We start from the raw sequence: 21,342 nt of genomic DNA on the forward strand, positions 1-21,342 counted from the left end.
GTATGCGCAGAAATTCTAAAAAATTCCCAAATTAACCGGTATGATAAACACACCGGTATGTATATCATTTTCGACCACCACTCTTGCAAACTGCAGTTTCCACTTTCCAGTTGTTGTGCTTGAGAAAAGCAAAGGGCGAAGAGATGAAAAGCGATGGAGTCGCACACGACTTGTAAGTGTGCCCGATGTTGGACGTTGTCCGGTCCGCAATACTAACCCTGATTACCCATGCGCAGAGTGGCGGCGACCGCATGAACCGTAACAACAAAAACAACAGCCCGCGTCCGACGAAGAAGTCCAAGAAGTCAGCTGGCGAGGAGAAAGCGAGCCACTCAGGTGGTTCCGTGCACAAAAAGAACTTGTATTTCGTTTCTTTTCCCGTTATTATTTTGTTCAACGTGCTGCGCACCCTGATCTACCAGCTGTACGTCATCTTCGGCTACATTTACTCGTCGACATCGCGCATTGTGTATCGGCCCCGCGCTGGCTCCCCGGTCGAAGTGGTGATCCCGCGCGACGAGCAAGACGACGACGCCGCCTACCTGCAGCCGTGCGGCCCTGAGGAGTACTCGTCCATGGCCCTGCCCCGACAGCCCACCGGCCCGGGGCCCGGCGACCCCCTGCTCGCCAAGCAGAAGAGCCACCACCGCCGGGCCTTCGAGTACATCTCCAAGGCGCTCAAGTTCGACGAGGAGAACGAAGGTAAGTTTAATGAGTCTGCTTCACTTCATGACTCACGCTTCTTGCCTTATTTGTTTCTGCCGGCTGTCACTTTTATGTGCTCGGCTGCACCTTCTCGTTTCTCGTACCAATATGTTGGCAAATTTAACTAATTATTCCGTTTTTCGTTAGCTTTCGGCAATATCGAGATGGTTGCTGTAATCTTTTGGCTATATTATTTGGCGTATTTATCTCGTTTGAAAGAGAGGTGATATGGTGTTGTCGTAATTTAATGATATGACAAATTTTAAATACCGCAGGAATATAATAATACATATTGTTGTTTTTTCGAAAAAAATTTGTTGATTTTCTTTCGAAATATTTTTTGCTGCCCAAAATAGTATTTTTTTATCGTTTTCATGGGTCGGAGGACAAAATTGGCATCACGTCAAGCAAACTCTACAAAATTTACACTAGAAAATCATAATAGGACTAGAAAATCACACTAGGATAAGGTCATAATATATTTTGGTTTCTAATTAAAATTTTGAAAATGTGCTTAAAAGTTGTCCCATGATTTGTGTGAGCTTAATTGAAAATTTCAGAGTGTTGTTTGAGAAATTCCACTGCAAAACTCGAATTTTTCAAATTTACCGTGGTTTGAAAAAATTTTCAACTCCAAATCTCGGGTTCTAACTATCAAAATTGCAAAAACTACCCACTGTTAGACTTGTCTTAACCTCCATTGACCAGCTGAACGGTTTAGGGGGTGTAAATAGCTCGAAATCGTGCTGCAGAAAATCTAAAATTCGACAACCCTACATTTTCTTGTATCTTCAGCATTTTGATACACGACTCAATGATTTTTCCCGTAGCAACAAAACTCGCTTCCCCCCCGAGGTCGCAGAAGATGCTGTTGTTCCTATTTTGGTCTGGCTGTTGCAGCCGCCCTTGTGAGTCGGTGCGCAGTTGAGCACTGTTGCACCGCGAGTGCATTCCTCCCTTATTGTCAGCAGTTCGTTGACTCTAAGTGGTGCAGACGAGAATTCAAACATTGGCATAACAACACGTGAGTTGACCGAGTTGGGAATGCAGACAACGTTTCCGAGAATAGACCAGACCGTCCACCCTTGACGGGGTTGCGTGTCTGGGGCAAGGACGCCGCTGACCCATTTGTTAACGTCAAAAGCGATTAGAAACACGGTGTCTGTCGGGTCAATTGTTGGGTCTAATTATTATTATTAATCTTTATTACTTTATGACCTGCACTACATCAAGTAACAATACTCCGAGAGGTAGCATCAAGAATTTTGTTGATTGCGGATCGAAAAAGCCACCTCGGCGTTCCGTAAACAAGTTTCAAACTTGGCCTGATTAGCCTTTAAACAAGCTTAAAGAACTTAAATTTTATTTTTGACTTTAACAATCGACTCCTGATGGTCGCATTAGGTTAGGCGGCCGAATCAATTTGTCGGCAATTCGACACGACGTGCAGAAATTCGGCGGAAACATAAAAATCCGTTATACTTTAGCGGTTTTTGGTCTGAAGTCTGAACCTACTTCGAACCTTAAGAATCGATTTTCAAACTATTACTTTGGATTCAAGGGTTTATTTGGCGGGAAGAATTTTAAATGCGTGAAATATTAAGAAGAATCTGAATATGGGATTTGCTAAAAGCACAATAAACTTTCTTTTAATCCTGAGAATGATCAAAAAAGGGCTTGTGAAGTAGGATGCATTAAATTGCATGTATTCAAACTTGACCGGATTAAATCTGCGGAAAATACGTACCTCATTTTCTGGCTCAAACGTGAAAGAAACTCTGCAGCATAATAAAGTAGGGTATATACACCATATTTTGCTCTTTATTGCACTCTAAAAAGCGTCATTGCTGAATAGAGCACGATATTTACTTCTATTTACTCGCACATCCTTGGCCTGTTTCGTGTTTATTGTGAACTTATTGGCGGAAAATTTCTTTCATGCAGATGCGCCCACCATTGAAACTATGTTTGCCGTGAAACTTTGGGCCCAAGTAGCGGCCAACTTTGCAGTTTGCAGCTCACACTGAATACTTGATCACTGGCTTTTCCATTCGTAATGATCCGCGAGATGCAGCGGGGAAAAAATGGGGTCTGCGGCATCGCAAATCACTCTCTTTCGTTCCGTCAAAACAGGAAAAACGCGCTACTGCTCGTGCCAAGTCTGAGTAATTATTTTTCTTCCGCGAGCATTTGTTTTGGAGCGAGGCCCACAGACGCTTTCCGCCTGATCCACATCCAGACTAACAAGGGTCGCATAACTCAATCGCTCTAAGTGGATTGCCACAGCGGACTGCAGCAAAGTGCCCCATTACTAATCACATAATAATGAGAAATTGGCAACAAAGGAGTCCGTTCTGCCAACGACTCAAATGCATTTTGGGATTAAGCTAAATTCAAACAAGTTCATGCTGGTTTAATAAAATAAAACGTATTCAAAATTGTACTTCTTGTGCAATGCTGGAGCAATCAGCATGTCTTTGAAATTTTCATGCGTTTTTCCGCCTCTCCGGCTTTTTCCGACCCACAGAGTAACGCACTACTTTTTCACCCTAGGGTGTTTTTGGGGTTGGCCTACTTTGCTGCACGGCAAGGCCGAGGGCGAAGGCATGCAAGCACGCCGCCTCCGAGTGGAAACATTCGGTCTGCTGTGTCTCTTCATGCCCAATTAAATATTGACAGGCTACTGCTTTCTCGAGGCGTTTCAAAAGGTCACTCACTATTGATTTTTAGAGAATAAAGTGCAGAATTTCCCGTAAAATAATTTAGTTACACAAGAAAACAACATTTGTTTTAATCAGAAATAATTTGAAATTTTATTTGCACAAATGAAACATTTCACTTCCGTCATCAATACAAAAATGAGGCTTGTTCAAAAGGAAGCATTACAATTTCTACCTCTGGATGAATTTTCCTCATGTGATCGTCCAAGTCTTTCTGCAAGTAGAAACTTGTCGAGCACTCATAGCAGCTGAACAGTCCGCAAAGTTGCCGGTGTTTTTGCAGCGCACCTTCGTACTGAAATAGCTTATAGCAATTGTCGCAGCTCACGATTGGACGACTTTTGCGTTGTTTTTTTCGCTCGCGTGTCTCAGTTGCGCAATGCTTCCTCAATTGCCCCCTGGTCGAGAAAAACAAATTGCACTCGTCGCATATGAAGAATGTAGTTTGATACAGTTTCCTTCTTGGATTGGTTTGAGTCACCTCAAAGCCTTTCTTGTGAAAAATATCATAGTGTCTTTTCATTTCCTCTTCGTCGGCAAAGAAACTAATGCAGCCGAAAGAAGGGCAGCCAATTGAAAATTGCGAATGGTCAATTGTAACGTGCAGTTTGTACTGGCTCATGCTGGTAAAATTCTTGGTGCAAAACAGGCACTTGAATCGTACGTAACCGTCTTCTTCCTTTGGCCTCTTGTAAACTGCCTTGACGCACATTCGGGCTGCTTCTCTGAAGTCAGGCGGGATGATCAACTGGTCATTGCCCTCGTGTCTGCTGGGCAGATCAATTTGCCTCAATTTCACGTAACACTGACGAACGTTACTTGCTGCAACAAATTTTGTGGTAAGACCGAGTTAGGACATCTAGAAACAAACAAACTACCAAAATAATGCTTCCTCAGCTGTTTGGTTGTGCTGTCCAAACGCATTTGTCGCGGGCTCCAAGCTGAAGACGTGACTTCTTCCAAGCACCTTCACAAAACAAACTCGATTATTAATAATTTAAAGTTGTAAAGACAACTTACCGCGTCTGCCAAATGCAAAAGTAGCAAATCAGGACATGGTCATCAATCACTTCTCGTCCGAGAAGCACGTCAAGTTTTTTCTTGTCCACTTTTGACGGGTGGACACCACCATTCGCCGTCGGACACTTGCAGAGAAGACAAGGCGGTCTTACATGCAGCATTTTCGTTGGACGAATGGAGTTGTGAGGCAAAGAGGGATCCGAAAATATGCATTCCATGCAGGAATGGCAACGCCAAAAATGTATCCAAATATTTGAGGTATTTGCTGATAAAATTATGGGACTGGTCGTCGTTGTTCAAATTCCTCACTATTTAAGTTATTTATTTGAGCTATATTTAAGTATTGAAGAGCAATAATTCCGTGTTTCTTTGAAAAGAAATTATGTCCATTCGTTGTTAGAGGGTACGCGTGCCGTATTGTGTAAAAATATTACAGACAAGCTTATTTTTTATATTTTTCTAACGAGGGTAGATTGCAAAATAAATTACAAATTCCAATATACGGTATTAACCTGTTTCAGCATTATTAGTAATGAAAGAGCGGAGCCATCAATCTCACCTACTCCGTGTTGCGGGTTCGTATTTAATTTGGCCGAGAGTTTGGTGACCTCCTTTTTGGCCCACGCGTATGCCATCCTTGAAACTTGTGCTGCATTTTGCTGCCACAATTCGCATGACTGGCTGACGCCACGCGAATCGCTCAATTAGCACGGGGCAAGGTGAAAATAGCTCTCTGGAGATTTTTTTCGCCACGCTTGCTGATCGGGGTGGAAACTTCATCTGGGTATATAAAAGTTGCCGATATATAGTATTGATTTTTGCGCCGTGCGCGTAATCTAATACAACCCTGCAATGAAGCACGCGAACACGCCGTCATCCGAGCCTCTTGTTTCGACGCAAAACGATACGTGAAATCATGACTGGCGGGGTGGGTAAATAAAATGGTCTAATTGCCTCTGCATGTTTGCTTCAAACTTTATTTAGTTGCGAGAGTGAAAAATGGTTCAAAACTCTCCGGCACGTGCGGTTGGACTAGGTCATTTTCCCTGAAATTGGTTCAACTAATCGAGGAAAATGTGATGGAATTCAAACAAAAAATGTCATACATAACAGCGTGTTGAATGTAAATTTCACAAGAATTTAATTTTTATGCGCCTTGTAGTTGAGATTGGATTAGCAAGTTTAGTGTTCTACGTGTTCTACATATATTTTTACAGTGGAGCTGTCCATCAGACGCACTGCTCACGTTCTCTACTTTCAATTATTACCTTTGATCCGTGTGAAAAAGTACAATGTCATTGCGAGCAAGTCGTTAATAAAATGCGAAATGTGAAACTGTGACGAAGGTCCTGCATCGGCGCGTGCAAACATTGCAAACATGCCAATTCAATCATCCTAAAGGTTTCTTCGCGACATAATTGATAGGCCAAATTCAAATAAGGTCATGCTGAACGGTTTGATCATCTGTTACACACATTAATTTGTGCAAAAGTCTTTGAGAAGACGAGGAAATGTTCTTCGTGTCTTAAATTCAAATATTTTTTTTTTCTCGAAATGAAATAGCCGATTGCTTCTGTTTCAGGACAAAAAGAAATGGCGGTGGAACTGTACAAAAAAGGAATCGCCGAGCTGGAAAAGGGAATTGCAATCGAGTGCGCCGGCAAAGGGGAGGTGTGGGAGCGGGCGCAGAGACTGCAGGGCAAGATGAAGACCAACTTGGAGATGGCCAAGGACCGGCTCGACTTTCTAGGTAAGCAATTAACGCGGGGCCACTTTCAGTGGAGGGTGCGCGCAGAGAGCGGCCGGCGGCATCACCTTTGTACGTGTCGTGTGTCTCTCTCTTTGCAGAGCAAATTGTTATGCTGACTCACTTGGCTGTGACCGACGATCCCGAGGCTGTCGCCGCGACAAAAAAGCCCCTAAAAAGGCCCACTTGCTTCCCTCGTAGGCCCTCGGCCGGTCCGCAGCTGCTGCTCGCAGGCGCCACCCGCAACCCCGAGGTCAAGTCGCCTCGCGCCCCTACTCTCAGACCCACCCCCCAGAGGTCACAGCCCACTACCCCTGCTGAAGGTATTTCGCATCTCCATTACGGGATAAAAATGGCGGCGGAACGTAAATTAGTCTCACACCTCTTTGTTGCTTTTTGCAGTTCGAATTTCATTTTTGGTAGTGCCAAACGATTCTTGAGAGCTACACGAGGCATCCTGAAAATCGGGGAATGCGTACAAACCGGTATTTAGAGACCCACTGAACTCTGAAGCCACATTTTTTATATATTCCAATCGAGTCCTGAGGGTCGAAATAAGTGGGATACTTAATTTTCCCGATCGGAAGATTGTTTTGCGAGCAGGGCAAAGCAAAATGCACGTTGCTTTGCCGCGAACCTTATGGTTGCTTCTGCGCAAGCGTCACCCCTCTCAGCTATCATTGGCAGCTGTGACATCAGAGGGGAGACGCTTGTGCAGTAGCGATTAAAAGAAGATTCATTCGTTGCGCGCGCCAAAGCAACGTGTGTTTTGCTTTGCACCTCTGGTCGCAAGTCACAAACAATATTTCAATCGGAAAAATAAAGTATCCCAACTATTTCGACCCTCAGAAATCGATTAGAATAAAAGAATGTGGCTTCAGTGGGTCTGTAAGTGCTGTTGGTCTGTCCGATCCTAGCAAAAAGTGCAAAAATAACACCGCTGACCAATCAGAGAAGGAAGCAGTTCTCTGATTGGCTCAAAAAGGCAGACTTTTGTCGCTACCGCTGTGGCGCTGCCGTCTCGGTTTTAGGGCAGCGCTTCGTCCAATCAGAGAACCGTTCCCTTCTCTGATTGGTCTCCAGCGTTCTTGTTTAGACCAAAAACCGTCAAAGTATCGGATTTAGCGTTTCCGCTTTCCGCCGATTTTCGGCTTATCGTGTTGAATTGACCAAATTCTATCGAACGGCATTACCAAAAATAAAATTGCAGAGCTATATAAATTGAAATTTTATATCATTAATTGGCTTCTGTGGTGCAAAACTGCTTTCTAAAACGAGGATGTAAATTAAAGAGCCTATTTATCCCAGTCATTTTATTGCATCTCAGCATATGCGGTGGGCTTCTTCACTTACGCTTTTGTAAAACTAACCTTGGATCGCACAGTAAGCTGGTGCTGTGTTGGTGTCGTTCACTGCACCCTCTTAATTAAAAACTCTAACTCTTCTCTGTTCCTATATACTACCGTCTCTTGCCGTACAAATTGTTTTGCTATCAAGGGATTACACGCGTTTTGCTAAATTGGTGAGTTGTTTGTTGGTCTCTGTCGTGAATTCTGCATGGGTGTGGGTGCCCAGGAAATAGATTTTATTCAACTAGCGAATAGTGAGCAGCCTCCCCTTTTTTACGGAAGTTAGCCAGCCCATGTCACGCAATATCGCAGATTTTCATAGTGAATGGTTTTCGCTCCTTTGTTCACTCTGACGTGTAGCAAATAATAAAATCAGAGCCATTAGTTTGGTTTCACAATGTAGAATTAAATCCCAGAATTTAAACACTCGCACCGTGCATTTTTAGATTTATTCAAGTGCAGATAATTAATTAAACATTTTCGCCGAAAGGTCATTTAAATAGTTTACAGGAGCACCAGATGGGGACTTCACCAATCTCTAATGCCTGCTGATAAACCTCTTTGCAAAATCTTTAGCTCTTACATAAACGTAGAACGTCTTGCTTTTCCTCTGTGCGATGAATTTAATGAATCTCTGATAGATTAATTCGCATGTCGAAAAATCACTTGATTTGCTGTGGTGTTTGATTAACCGATTTGGCTCTCGCTCCATTCAGCCTCTGGAAGGCGGTTGACCGCGGCTGGGCGCAAAAACATTCCAGGCATGGCAGCGAGGAGCAGCACTCTTCCCCGCAATCTGGGTTCCCGCCAGCCCGTCTACACCAACGGCTCCGGCTCCAACAGCGGGGCTGCGAAACACAAACCCTACTCAACACCTCCGCCCATCAAACGGCAGCTCTCGGTGAGCTTCACACTTTTTTCTCTCACTCTTTGCTACATTTTAGAAGCATATCATGTAACGAATTTCAAAGCAAATGAATTAGTTTGTACTCAAACCGTTAATCTGACCGCAGGGGCCATCACATTCGCCAGGACGTCGGCCGAGCGGCGGCAACGGAGCGTCAGGTCGCGTTGCAGCGGCCAGAAAAACGTCCTTGAAGGGCGTGGACCCAAAGCTGGCGCAGCTGATCCTAGACGAAATACTGGAGGGCGGGCCCCCAGTCGAGTGGGACGACATCGCAGGCCAGGAATCGGCCAAGCAGGCCCTACAGGAGATGGTCGTGCTGCCCGCGCTGCGCCCTGAGCTCTTCACCGGGCTCAGGGCTCCTGCCAGGGGACTCTTGCTCTTCGGGCCGCCAGGCAACGGCAAGACTCTGCTGGCCAGGGCCGTGGCTGCCGAATGCAGCGCCACTTTCTTCAGCATCAGCGCCGCCAGCCTCACCTCCAAGTTTGTCGGCGAGGGCGAAAAGCTGGTCAGGGCGCTCTTTGCCGTAGCCAGAGAACTGCAGGTTCCACTTTTTTACTTTTAAGATCTGTTTGAAATATGATGATAAAAAAAACTGAAAAACCGACCTGGGAGCAAATCTCAGGTCGCGGGGTACACTGAAAAGGTCGTTAGGGTACCGCAGGTCAAAGTCCCGTCCGAGATCTGTCTGATGAGTGTTCGTGATCGACGATCAGATGAACGGCCGAATTTAATTAAAAAAAACATTTTCGCACAGGCACCTAACGCGCCTTGCAAGGATAAAAAACCGAAAATCATTTGTTTTCATTTTTCTATGGTCGCGAAAAATCTCAATATCGGTTTCCAGACCGGCGGTGGTCCAGTTCATGTGATGGAGTAGGAAAGACCCTTCAATTTGGCTCCGTTTGGAAAATAGCAAATTTTGGATTAGAGAGAAAGTTAAAAAAAATCACGTTTTTCAAACTCCAAAATCCTTCTAGTCCTAGGATATTTATCAGATCAGCTCGTATTTGATCTCTAAATGTTTTGAGATCAGATAAATTTTGTGTCGATTTACGCTGGGGTTTGTCAAATTTTTTTACCCCAATCGCGAGATATGACGACCGGAAGCCAGAAAATTGTAGTTAAACCTAAAATTTTGAATGTCAGCTAGAAATGTCTGCATTATTCAAGTGCTGCAAATTTGTATAATGCTTTGCCAGTTTCACTACGGCTTGAGCCGCGATACGGGCAATTTGTTTCGGCTTTGAAAGAATTTCTGTACCTAAAAAGATTTTATGATTCAGGTGAATGAATTCATGGCATATGTACAAAATTTATGATTTTTGTGTATATTTCTTATGTGTGTGCATTGCAATTGGGGGGCGTATAATTAGACCTCGCCAAAAGACAATAAAGATATTATTATTATTATCAACGCCCAGCTTGCCGATTTTCCCGCGCTCCGCGACACATGTCACGCCTTCTTTTTTAAAATTCCTTGGCAACCACGCCCCTGTTACAAAATTCCCGCCAGTTCTCAGCTTAAAATACTGTCAAATCTTTGACATTCATAATAAATTTTTCTTGCTTTATTTTTCAGCCATCGATCATTTTTGTGGATGAAGTAGACTCTTTGCTGTCCGAGAGGCGGGAGGGAGAGCATGAGGCAAGCAGGAGGCTGAAAACCGAGTTCCTTGTTGAGTTTGATGGACTGCCCTCGAGCACCGAGGACAGGGTTCTGGTCATGGCAGCGACAAACCGGCCGCAAGAATTAGACGAGGCTGCTCTCAGGTATAATCGCATTTTAGCACCAATCCTCATTCAACTCTTTAATATTGCCGACTTGCAGGAGATTCTCGAAGAGGGTTTACGTGACACTGCCAGGACCAGATACTCGCATGGCGCTGCTGGGCAGGCTTTTGGCCAAGCAAGGCTCTCCTCTTTCCGAAAAAGACTTGGCCCAACTCGCGAGACTCACCGAGGGGTACTCCGGTAGCGACCTCACAGCCTTGGCCAAGGACGCGGCCTTGGGTCCAATTAGAGGTGCTTTAAAATTTAACCAATGCTAAGCAACTTACCATTTTTTTATTTGGCAGAGCTTGATCCTGATCAAGTGAGATGTCTGGACCCAAAACACATGCGCAACATCAAGCTGCAAGACTTCACCGAGTCCCTGAAGCGAATCCGGAAGAGCGTGTCACCTCTGAGTTTGGTGCAGTACGAGAAGTGGAACTCGGAGTATGGCGACGTCAGCTTATAGAGACCTGACAGTGATCTTAGTTTGTTAATTCAATTGCTTTGCTTGATTTTCGATTTTGAGCTACTGCACAAAACCAGTCAATTGTCGACTAGCCCTCTTGCATATTCAATAAAAAAAAAAAATCGCTGCTAAACATATCTGGAGGAGAAACATGGAAAATTTCCGTTTGGTCTAATTGCTGCAGTCATCTTATTGTTAGTTTTGCTGCGATGTCACACTTTTCGGATGAATATAGTCTACGGTCCGTTCTTTCAATTGCTCACGATTTACATTTTTGCATATTCGTCCGTCAGAAGTACAAATATGTGTTGAGACGAATAATAATTGTTGATTCATTTGGAAAAAGGACAAGAAAGCGTGTCTTTCGTCACTGCTCTGTGCCAATCAGGAAATCGTTTTTACGTTTCTCGGAATAAAATGCCATAATACATTGCCCATCTCTCATTATTACGTCGTAAAATGAATTTGATTCCACTGTTTCCAGTCAAGAGTCATTGCTTCTTCAATATAATGTGTACCGTGTGCGTGCAGTTGTATTATTTTGTATCGTGTTTGATAACGAGATTTTAATAATGTGTACTCTTGACGAATAATAATACACTCTAGTTTTATTGCAATCGATATAAAAATGCTGCTGAGTTTTTCTTAATTTTATATAACCCTTTTCCTGCTTAGACGAAAAAATTGGATTTAAATAGTCTAGAAAAATTAAACAAATCATTGCCAGCGAAAGTTGTTTATTCAGTAATTTTTATTTCCAAACTCTAAAGAAACTTGGATAAATAAAAGATCAAATTTCATATTTGGAAAATATTTTCGTAAAAATTTATTTATGGGAATAATTGTAAAATGATTAGTTTCTTTTCCACTGACTTAATAATAATCGATTTCCTCATCGTGTTAACTGTTTGAAATATTTCCAAATTTTTTAATAAAATAAGTATGTTTCGAAATATTGAATCTTTTTGCGATTTTAGATTGAAACTTTCTCTCCAGATCGAACAATTCATTTTTGAAGCTGTTTAGAGGTTGGCCTTTTTAGAATTTTTATTTCTTAAAATGCGAATTGAAAAATTCCTGTATTATGTTTAAGTAATTTAATTTCTAAACCAACATTTTTATTATAATCATTTCTTTTAAATTTTTATTTCGAGAATCAGATAAATATATTGGCCTGTTTGCTGCCGCAGCCGGCAGCTATAGGAACAAGCATGAATGCGGCGAGAAGAGGAATCGCATTATTTAAAGGGCCACGGGAGGCGGGGCCTTCAATGTTACTCGTGTGTTTCCGTAGAGCACATTCGCCAGCCAGAGCCAAGAGCCAGGTGTTGTGTTGAAGTTGAATGTGTTGACGAGCCTCTTGCTTCTTGTCCATCGGTAACACACAAATCGGAGTAATATTGTTGTCGTGAGATTCACGGGCACGGATTCGTCGTGTAGAATTCGGTCCACGGGCAGTCGAGGCCTGTTTGGTGGGTGTCGGACAGTGCGTATTACGGACAGGACAACAACACGACGATGGCCGCGTGGAGGAGGGCCAACCCAGTCAACTTCTTTCTCGGCCGTGCAGAGTCCGGCCATCCGAGGCTGCTGGCACGCGATTTCCTCAGGTGCAAGATCGGCACGGCCAGACCCTGGTACAGGAAGGACCTTTTCTCGCACTACGGATGCGTTAACGCCATCGAGTTCTCAGCCGAGGGAGATCTCCTTGTCTCAGGTTCGAATTCGAATCGCCAGTGCTGTGATTTTAATTTCATAATAGAAAAATACATCATAAGTTAAGTCGGATTTTCAAGCCAATTTGCACGGGCTTTCAGGTTATTTTGAGCCTTTTCGATGGCATTTTTTTAAAATCAGGCTGTTTTATTTCAAAAGTTAAATTTAAAATTATATATGTATATCTATAATAAAAATATCCAAAATGGAATATATGTATAACGCAGTTCTCAAATAAGAATAGAAGATCCTCTAAAATATTTTAAAAATCACCTGGATGCTGTCCTTGAAATAAAATGTCACAAAACAAAAATTACACGACATTACTATTCAACCATCTTAAAATGTCACAGTCCTTATCAAGATGATAAAAAACATAAATAAATTATGTAAATACAAATGAATAATTTCGAGGAAGGGATGGTGTAAATACATAATCATTTCAATATTAAAATCATGAAAACGGAGAGTTTACCAGAGAGGCGCGGAGCTTTACCAGTGCGCATCTGTTATGCAGAGCCCTGCGCATCTTTTACTAGTCATATCTTACCCTGTGTTTAATGAGTTATCGTTTTGTTTGAATTATGTATGTATTGCATTTATTACTGAAGTTTCAATTTAACGTCAAACGAAAGCGCTCGAGTTGATCTGTAACGTATGACTGAGAAATTTGCGTTCGAAAGTGCCCCTTTCTTCAGGAAAATTCGCGGCAGTAACAGCATGCGACACTAGAGACACCTGAGAGTAAGAATGCAATTATTCGAGCAGTCACGTGACTCAATCCAGCAATCTCATTAGCCAAGAGCAGGCACGCACTTCTTATTGCTTGGACGGAGTGGAGGGGAGAAGCCATGCCTGCTCTTCTCTTAGCCAATGAGATGACAGGATTAAGTCACGTGACGGCTGAAACTGCTGCTCTGTTGTCCCTGGGTTTGAGGAGGTATGTGAGTCACATGACTCAATCCTGCCATCTCATTGGTCAAGAGCATGATGCTCTTGCTTCTCCCTTCCACTCCCTCCAAGCAGTTATAAGTGCGTGGCGGCTCTTAGCCAATGAGATGGTGGGATTGGGTCACGTGACCGCTGGAGCTGCGTGACTGTGCTTCTCTGCTCTCGCTGGGCAGATGCAGATGTCTCTACTGTCGCCTCCTACTGTTCCCTAATTATCTTCCTTCACTTTTGGAACGCGAATTTCTCGGGCGCATTATTGTCTGCGGTCATGGTTCCAACTTGAATTTCATTTAAAGATCAACTCGTGCGCTTTCCTTTTGAAACTAAATTGAAAGCGGTTGGCTTCGGTAATTCCGACACAGGGCCACAAACAAAAACTCATTAAACATGGGGACCAAAAATATGCGCATGGCTCTGCATACTGGATGCGCACGGGCTCGGCTCGACGCCTCTCTCTGTCTGGAAGCTCTTTAATGAAAACCAAACTGAATGGATATTATTTATTTTGTGGTGCTAATTTAAATAATTTCCAGGTGGGGATGACAGGAGAGTGCTGCTATGGAAAATGCATGACATCATGGAGGTGCGGGAACGGCCGGCGCGGCCTGCCGTCATGAACACGGAGCATGGCAGCAACATTTTCTGCCTCAGCCTCAGCAGCGACAACAAGAGCATTTTTTCCGCTGGAAATGACGAGACTGTGATCATACACGACGTCGAAACGTAAGTTGCACTGGTGGGTTTCGCTCGAAATTGATTTTATTTAAATCAGGGGAGCCTCCGTTCGGTGTTACATGCACGAAAAACCCGTCTACTGCATTTCCTTGAACCCGAGCAATGACGACATCTTCTGCAGTGCCAGTGACGACGGCAGGGTTCTCATTTACGACGTCAGGAAAGAGCCAAGTGAAGGAGGTAATTAACCTTTCAACCCAAATCAATATTTTATATTCTTAGTGGATTGATACAGGGCAACAATTGAAAATTATTCGCTAAAAAGCATCTGATTGATAAAAAAATGTCATCACAATTTTCTATGATTAAAAAAGAGTTTACTACAGTTAAAATTAAAATGATTCAATTTTCTCCAAAATTTGCATCGCTTGAACACATTTTCTTAGCAGATTTTGATTCCTCCCGTCGAGATATTCCTCTTACTTGCTAGCTTTGCAGCAACTTTTCTAAAAAATGTACTGTCAATTTTGGCTTCGATTCATTCCTAAGAGATGATTTCATGCATTGGCAACAAGGATTTTCCAGGATTTGAATTAAAATGATTTTACTGTTTCAGAGGCGTTGATTCTTGCGTCAAGCACCGGTGCCTACCACGGAGTGATGTACAATCCCACGGAACCGGCTCTGGTGGCTACTGCCAACGCAAAAACGGGCCTCAGTCTGTACGACGTGCGGAAACCCAAACAGTTGGCGATTTTCTCCTTTATTTTGCCTTGGTTTAAATTAATCGGTGTCTCGACGCAGGCCTTTGGTGCAGTACGGAGAAAACAGGAACGAGAGCTGCATGAGCGTGCGCTTCAACCAGCGGGGCACGCACTTGCTCGGCCTCAGGAGACGCCGGGAGGCTGTTCTCTACGCGACGGTCTCGGCCAAGCCTGCAGCCACATTCGACAATCCAGGCTACTACAACTCCTGCACCATGAAGAGTTGCACTTTTGCTGGGCCAGATGACGATTTTGTCCTCTCCGGCTCGGACGATTTTAATTTGTATTTGTGGAAAGTTCCTTACGTCGACACCGATGACTGTGCGATGCTCGAGATTTGATTTGACAAAAATTGTGAACTGGTTTTTCTCTCTGCAGTTGCTGCTGTTACAAAGGCCATTTATACTTTGAGCGGCCACAGATCGATAGTGAACCAAGTGCGCTACAACTCTGCCTACAATCTCATCGCTTCCTCGGGCGTCGAAAAAATAATCAAAGTGAGCAAGCCGCACTTGAAATGACAGTTTAATTTTAACTTGATTTTTAGCTGTGGAGTCCGATCGAATTTCCTGAACATTGTGAAGACCCCGACAAGCTTGTTCTGAAGCAGCCCAGGAAGATGTACACACACGATGAATATATTCGGCTTGTTCTCCAAACCGGACAAGTAAAAACTAAAAACATGGCCATTTGTGCCAAAAATAATTTTGTATTAAGTTTTATAAGCGAAAATTACGGGTCGGTCAGATATTTTTTGCGAATTTTGAGTATGCAAATGAACTCCTAATTTGAGGTCATTTTCAATATTTTATGGGTAATTATGGGATATTGAAATTTTTTAATAAAATTCGAAGTGCCCTTTAAAAGTGGTATTAGGCTACGTGCGACCTTGTGTGAAAATTTCCATGTTGTTTTCGGCTTAGTTTTCGAGAATTTCCATTTTGAATTTCGAAAAACTCAAATTCTTTAGAATATTTGCAAATTATGTGATCGCCAAGTCCCGGGATCTAAGCGTCAGAAATGCAAAACCTGCAAACCGTTCGACTTTGCTTGACTTCCCCTGGCGAGCTGTATAGTTTTTGGGGTGCTCGCCCCTCAACCCCTAATATCATCGATTTTTTTCTGGAAATTTTGACTATTCTGTTTTAATACTGTGACATGATTTTTTTTATTGCAGTTTATGTCGCACGATTACAGCGAGCAAAACACAGAAGAAGATCCACGCATGATGGCGTTTTTCGATTCCTTGGTCCAGAGAGAAGTGGATGGCTGGAGTTCTGAAGAGGACGGCGAAAAAATTAATTCAGACAAAGATTCGGCAAATAATGATTCTTCAGGTTGCTCCCTGAACATAATTTGCAAATAATGCGAAAATCTAAACTCGATCATTATTTCAGATGAATGCACCCTATTCTGCATGGGATTCAGGAAAAAGCTAAGACGGAGGGAGATGAGAAACATTTTGAGAGACAGCCAAGCTTGTGAGAAATGAATATTAATAATAATCTTTATTGTCTTTTGCGAGGACATACATTACCAACTATTCAATTCCAGTTGCAATGCACACACTAAATACGTACATAAATAATAATTTCGTTTTCTCATGATTGAATTTCAGCCACTCACGACGCCAACAGCAGAATGGCACTGTTAATCAACAGGAAGAGGAAAACCCTGAGGCGGAGTCGGCGGCACATGGCCCGCAGGCAGGCGGCAGCGTTGCTGCGGGAAGCGCGGTTGAAGTCACCGACAGTGGCGAACGGCTGGCCGAACGGGTTGCAACCCGTGGCGGGCCCTTCGTCCAACGGACAGCGAGAGTGCGAGTGCGGAACAGTGCTGGACGATTTGGAGGAGAGTTCGGAGGAGGAGTCGCCAGTGCGGAAAATGCCAAAGTCGGTTGTGCACGTGGTTGGGGCGGGTGCCAAGGGCAACGGTCTGTCCGTGGACAGGGGGCCGGACGTGCGGCACGTGGACAGTGGGGTGGAGCTGAACAGCAGCAGCGGCAGTTCGCACCACAAATCGTCGACGCAGCACCGCAGCAGGAGCGAGCGCAAGCCCAACAAGCGCGAGGCCCGCAGGAGGCGCGACTCGACCCCTTCCACCGACTCCTCAGACTCGAATTGCTGATTGTGAGGGCCACTCGATCTGAAATTGTGATCTTATATTCGTCTTAAGCGGAGCTGAATGGACTGATAGTTTTTATTTATACCTCTTCAAACGCACGGCACAATACCAAAAACGTTTCTATCAAATCGTCTTCTCTTTTCAATCTCTCATGTTCCTTATTTTTTAGAAATAAATGTGATTCTGATGCGTGTGCGACTAACGTGTACATTCTTACTTCAAAATATGTGTAAGACATTATATCAAAGAAAACTATGTTCGTAAAACAAACCGTGCAAATTTCTTTGATGGAGCATTTTGCATCTTTTTTTCCCAGGAAAGTTGTTGAATTTTTTTAAAATATCATAATGAAGCTAGATTTTATGTTATCTATCTTGGAGCTACTGAATTTCCTCACAGAAAATATTTCGGTCAGAAATTTTTGGAAAAATCCCAATCTGCAAAAATTGCCGCAGAGCTCAGAACAGTTTCCAAACCTGTTAATTTTTTTATCCGACCACCTTTTTGAGAATAGGTCATATTTTTAAAATCTAACCATAAAAAAATTCAAGATAACTTTGTACAGACTTAAAATTTTATTAAGAAAATTTATGATTTAGAAATAGTTTGACTATCTCTTGCTGCCAGTCCTATTGAGATCCCTGATGGCCTGCGACGCTGGGCCTTGAAGCACTTTTCTTGAAAGCCGAATAATTCCAGACACAGGATCTCGGCCAAAGAATTTGACTTGGATTTCTTGGCCTTCTTCTAAGCCTAAAGCGCTCGGATGAGAAATCTGCAAACACGCACATTAATAAATAAATCAATCAAGACGTCTGTTAATACTTTTCTCTGGTCAAGCTGAGAATTGTGGAGGAGACAAGGCGTCATTCCAGGGTACAAGGTAACCATGACTCCGCTCTCCCTGAGCTCGACGATTTTGGCAGTGTAGATGGCGCCGAACTCGAGCTCTGGCTCCCTCGGCGCCTCCATTTGCTTCTCCATGTACTCCTTGGCTTCGTCGACGGCACTTTGGTTCGGTCCGAAAAACTGGAAAATGTTTTCCTCCAGTTGGCTGACCTGCACGCCCGTCTCGGCTGTCAGCTTCTTCAAATTGGATCCGCCCAGCCCTAGGAACTTTGCTCTCTTGTGCGCCGGTACTTCGATTCGCTCAGACACAGGCCAGTTGTCTTTGTGTTTTCTTGAAATAAATCAGATTTTTAACTTAATTTGTTCAAAAAATTAAGAGGTTTGGTACCTGGGGAATTTGATTCTCTCCTCCATAATGTCGATAATAAAAGATTTTGCCTCAGTGGCTTGCTGCAGCGCTTCCATCACGATTTTCAGGGGCAAGCCGGGGATTTTGATATCAGCCTGGAGCGCGGTGATGCCTTTTTTCGTGCCGGCCAGCTTGAAGTCCATGTCCCCCAAGTAATCCTCGATGCCCTGTCCAACAAACGTATTAATAGTACTGTTGATCTTCAACGATTTTCTTATGTTCATTTTATTAAAAATTCTTTCTTGCGCTCCTTCAGGCAACTGTTTGTCAAGGCAGTGAAATGGACAAAAACACACAAATAAAAGCGCGACGGCGCCAGCAAAACCGCAACAAACCGTCAGGCCCATAGCGCCTCGTCTGGGCCCCGAAAAGCACATTTGGCAAGTGTCACACATAATTGCGTTTTTACAATTAATGTTTGTACACTCTTTTTTGACAAAAAAAGAAGAGGTTTTTATTAACAAAATCAGTAAATAAATTGTTGCTCACCATCTGAATCATGGTTAAATTTTTAGATAAAAATTAAGTGATATTTTAAATCAGTTTTTTTTTCAAAAAGAAAGATTTTTTAATTTGAAAAAATTGCGAAAAACTTACCAAAATATCAGTGAGGATGCGGTAGTCTTCCATGTGTTTGGTGTCGCCGTCCTTGAACTTTGTGACCAAGCCGATGGCGACGCCAGCTGCCGCGCTTGAGATGGGAACCCCAGCGTCCATGAGGGCCATGCTGCCCCCGCAAACGGACGCCATGGACGAGGAGCCGTTCGACTCGAGCACCTCGGACGTCAGTCTGATGGTGAAGGGAAAGTCCTTGGGCACCACAGGTCGCAGTCCTTTCTCCGCCAGGGCACCGTGGCCCATCTCTCGCCTCCCAGCGACCGCGCCGCCCGCCCGGCCGATTTCGTTGGTCGCGTACGGCGGAAATTCATAGTGCAGGAAGAAATTTTTCTCCTTCACACCCCTGCAATTTTTTATGATAAATATTATTTACTCTAATAATGGAAATTTACCCTGTTAATATGGAAACCGGGTCCATCCTCATGGCAGAGTCTGGCGAGTCGAGGGCCACTGTGCAGAACACCTGCGTTTGGCCTCGTTGGAACAAAGCCGAGCCGTGCAGTGGTTTGTACAGGTCCACCTGCGTGGAAATCGGCCTCACCTGCTCCAGCTTCCGGCCATCACATCTAATTGAAGCGATTTCATAATTAACGGCTTGAAAAAGTGACAGATTTATTTTAGTTTGCGAAACAAATGAACATACCTTGTGCTGTCCTCGAAAATGAGCGACCTGAACACCTCTTTGACCACTTTATTGAACGAGTCAACGACAAAATTGTAATTGGCACTGTCTTGAGCCACTTTTTCAATCACGTTTGCTCGCAGCTCGGAGACGGCCTCGTCCCTGGAAAGTTTGTCGTGCGAGTAGTCTCTGAAAATCTCTCTCAGCCGCATTTCACTCAAACTGCGAACAGCCTCCACTGTTTCCTCAGGAATCGCAGCTGGCGGATCGCTTGTTCTCTTTATTTTGCCGTACATTTTGCTCAATCGCTGGATTCCCAGCACGATGTTGTAGATTTCTTTCACTCCTGTTCTCACCGCCTTTTGGAAGTCCTGCAATTTTCACAGTATTTCTTTAAACAAAACGAATACTTTAGGAAGGTGTTTTAAGAGCTAATAATAAATAAATGGTTTTTCAAAAGAGAAAAGCAAAAAACCACCTCTTAGGAATGAAATTATTTTTTGACCTTTTAAAAATACAACACGCCTATTTTAGAAGGTTATTTAAAGTAAAAAAATTATAACAGCTATTTTTTGGCAAATGCACTCACGTTTACGACCATTTTTCAAATTTTTAATTTTCAAAAGCGACTTAAATTTAGTATTTTGTTGCTTAATACAGATTAAATTGCGTGATTCGAGTTCATCTTGTGTCTAAAATTAAATATGTCTTAAATGCGTTTAGGAACAATTCTCGAAATTAATATGAATATGATTTCTACTCACTGGCAGTAGAACATTTTCAGCAGCACCTTCGAGCATGACGACCAAGTTGTGTTTGGTGGCTGTGACGATCAAATTGAGCGAACTGTCCGCCAGCTCTCTTCTCGTGGGGTTGATTAGCACTTCTGTCCCGACGATTCCGACTCGGACAGCACCGACAGGTCCGTTCCAAGGAATATCGGATAGCGACAGAGCTGCCGAAGCTGCGTTGATGCTCACAATGTCCGGGTCGTACACGCTGTCCACGGCAAGCAGGTTGCACATTAGCTGCGTCTCGCAATTGTAGCCTGCAGCATGAAAAATTATTAATAAATGTTTAAAAAATTAAGTCGAAAGAGACCGTCTGGAAACAAGGGCCGGACGGAGCGGTCTATCAGTCTGCTGGTGAGGATTTCCTTTTCTGTCGGGCCCAATTCCCTGCGCAGGAAGTTTGTGGGGATTCGTCCAGCTGCCGCCGCTTTCTGCCGGTAGTCCACCGTGAGCGGCATGAAATTCGTCTGCGCCGCTTTGTTCCTCGAGACCGCCGTGACCATGACCGCCGTGTCTCCCATCTGGGCCACGGCGCAGCCGTCTGCAAACCTCGCATACTTTCCAGTCGAAATTGTCAGCGACCTCCTGAAAGAAAATATAACTTCTTGGAACATGAATTTCTAAAAACTGAGAGGGTTGTCAATGATTTTAAGCTTGATTTCGTTTCCTCTCGTTGCAAACATGTGTAAATTGGGGAAAATTTGTGAAAGAAATCGTAATTTAACAATTATTGATGATTTTTCCCTGCAGGTTCACTGTTCGTTTTGTTGTTGTGCATATAATAGATAATTTGGCCCGGCATGTATATGTAGTTACTCACCCATTAGAGAATGGAATTTCGATTTCTGGCGTTGCGAGTGCACTGCACTTCCGTCTCTGAACTGAATTGTTGCCTTTCGTCAATCTTGAGCCGATGTTCAACCGCAGAAACTTCGACAGCGACCACATTTTCAACCCGCAATTCGGCTTCCAAGGCCGGCCGCTTTTATCAACACACGTGGGCTCTGTGTTTACATTACCAGCTGACCAAAATGGCGCCAAAATTCGAAAGTTCGCTCACACGGCTCACACCACCAATATCGTCATCTTGGTTGTTTGACTGAAATAAAAGAGCTTTTTTTATAGTTTCTGTTGGA

The 21,342-nt window shown here is 43.6% G+C and overlaps 4 protein-coding genes across 5 annotated transcripts; 2 read left to right on the plus strand and 2 right to left on the minus strand.

Annotated features, from left to right (window-relative positions):
* The first annotated feature begins 25 nt into the window (after positions 1 to 25).
* spas (spastin) lies at positions 26 to 11,316 on the plus strand. 2 transcript variants are annotated; one of them, XM_065486848.1, is made up of 9 exons: positions 26 to 172; positions 237 to 702; positions 6,028 to 6,195; positions 6,294 to 6,515; positions 8,258 to 8,442; positions 8,555 to 8,989; positions 10,028 to 10,218; positions 10,277 to 10,470; positions 10,524 to 11,316. In XM_065486848.1, exons 1-9 carry the CDS (start codon positions 41 to 43, stop codon positions 10,685 to 10,687), a joined length of 2,157 nt encoding a protein of 718 aa, XP_065342920.1. In that variant the 5' UTR covers positions 26 to 40; the 3' UTR covers positions 10,688 to 11,316. The 2 variants fall into 2 exon arrangements, with proteins under 2 accessions (XP_065342920.1, XP_065342921.1); XM_065486849.1 differs by lacking the exon at positions 6,294 to 6,515.
* Positions 3,538 to 4,649, minus strand: LOC135941361 (zinc finger protein 226-like). Its single transcript, XM_065486850.1, has 3 exons — positions 4,446 to 4,649; positions 4,304 to 4,392; positions 3,538 to 4,247 (listed from the first exon to the last, which is right to left on the minus strand). The coding sequence occupies exons 1-3, from the start codon at positions 4,604 to 4,606 to the stop codon at positions 3,553 to 3,555; spliced, it is 945 nt and encodes a 314-aa protein (XP_065342922.1). The 5' UTR covers positions 4,607 to 4,649; the 3' UTR covers positions 3,538 to 3,552.
* Positions 11,317 to 12,010: 694 nt separating the features above from the next.
* LOC135939317 (DDB1- and CUL4-associated factor 5) lies at positions 12,011 to 18,343 on the plus strand. The gene is made up of 10 exons (XM_065483626.1): positions 12,011 to 12,404; positions 13,888 to 14,077; positions 14,127 to 14,269; positions 14,646 to 14,775; positions 14,834 to 15,114; positions 15,172 to 15,290; positions 15,341 to 15,460; positions 15,971 to 16,130; positions 16,191 to 16,274; positions 16,412 to 18,343. Exons 1-10 carry the CDS (start codon positions 12,206 to 12,208, stop codon positions 16,918 to 16,920), a joined length of 1,935 nt encoding a protein of 644 aa, XP_065339698.1. The 5' UTR covers positions 12,011 to 12,205; the 3' UTR covers positions 16,921 to 18,343.
* Positions 17,006 to 21,270, minus strand: PNPase (polyribonucleotide nucleotidyltransferase 1). The gene is made up of 9 exons (XM_065483625.1): positions 21,027 to 21,270; positions 20,517 to 20,791; positions 20,180 to 20,463; positions 19,437 to 19,786; positions 19,186 to 19,359; positions 18,773 to 19,136; positions 18,155 to 18,342; positions 17,743 to 18,097; positions 17,006 to 17,692 (listed from the first exon to the last, which is right to left on the minus strand). Exons 1-9 carry the CDS (start codon positions 21,152 to 21,154, stop codon positions 17,528 to 17,530), a joined length of 2,283 nt encoding a protein of 760 aa, XP_065339697.1. The 5' UTR covers positions 21,155 to 21,270; the 3' UTR covers positions 17,006 to 17,527.
* Between the last annotated feature and the right edge of the window lie 72 nt (positions 21,271 to 21,342).

Source organism: Cloeon dipterum, chromosome 3 (genome assembly GCF_949628265.1).
Source record: "Cloeon dipterum chromosome 3, ieCloDipt1.1, whole genome shotgun sequence".
Classification (NCBI taxonomy): Eukaryota; Metazoa; Arthropoda; class Insecta; order Ephemeroptera; family Baetidae; genus Cloeon; species Cloeon dipterum.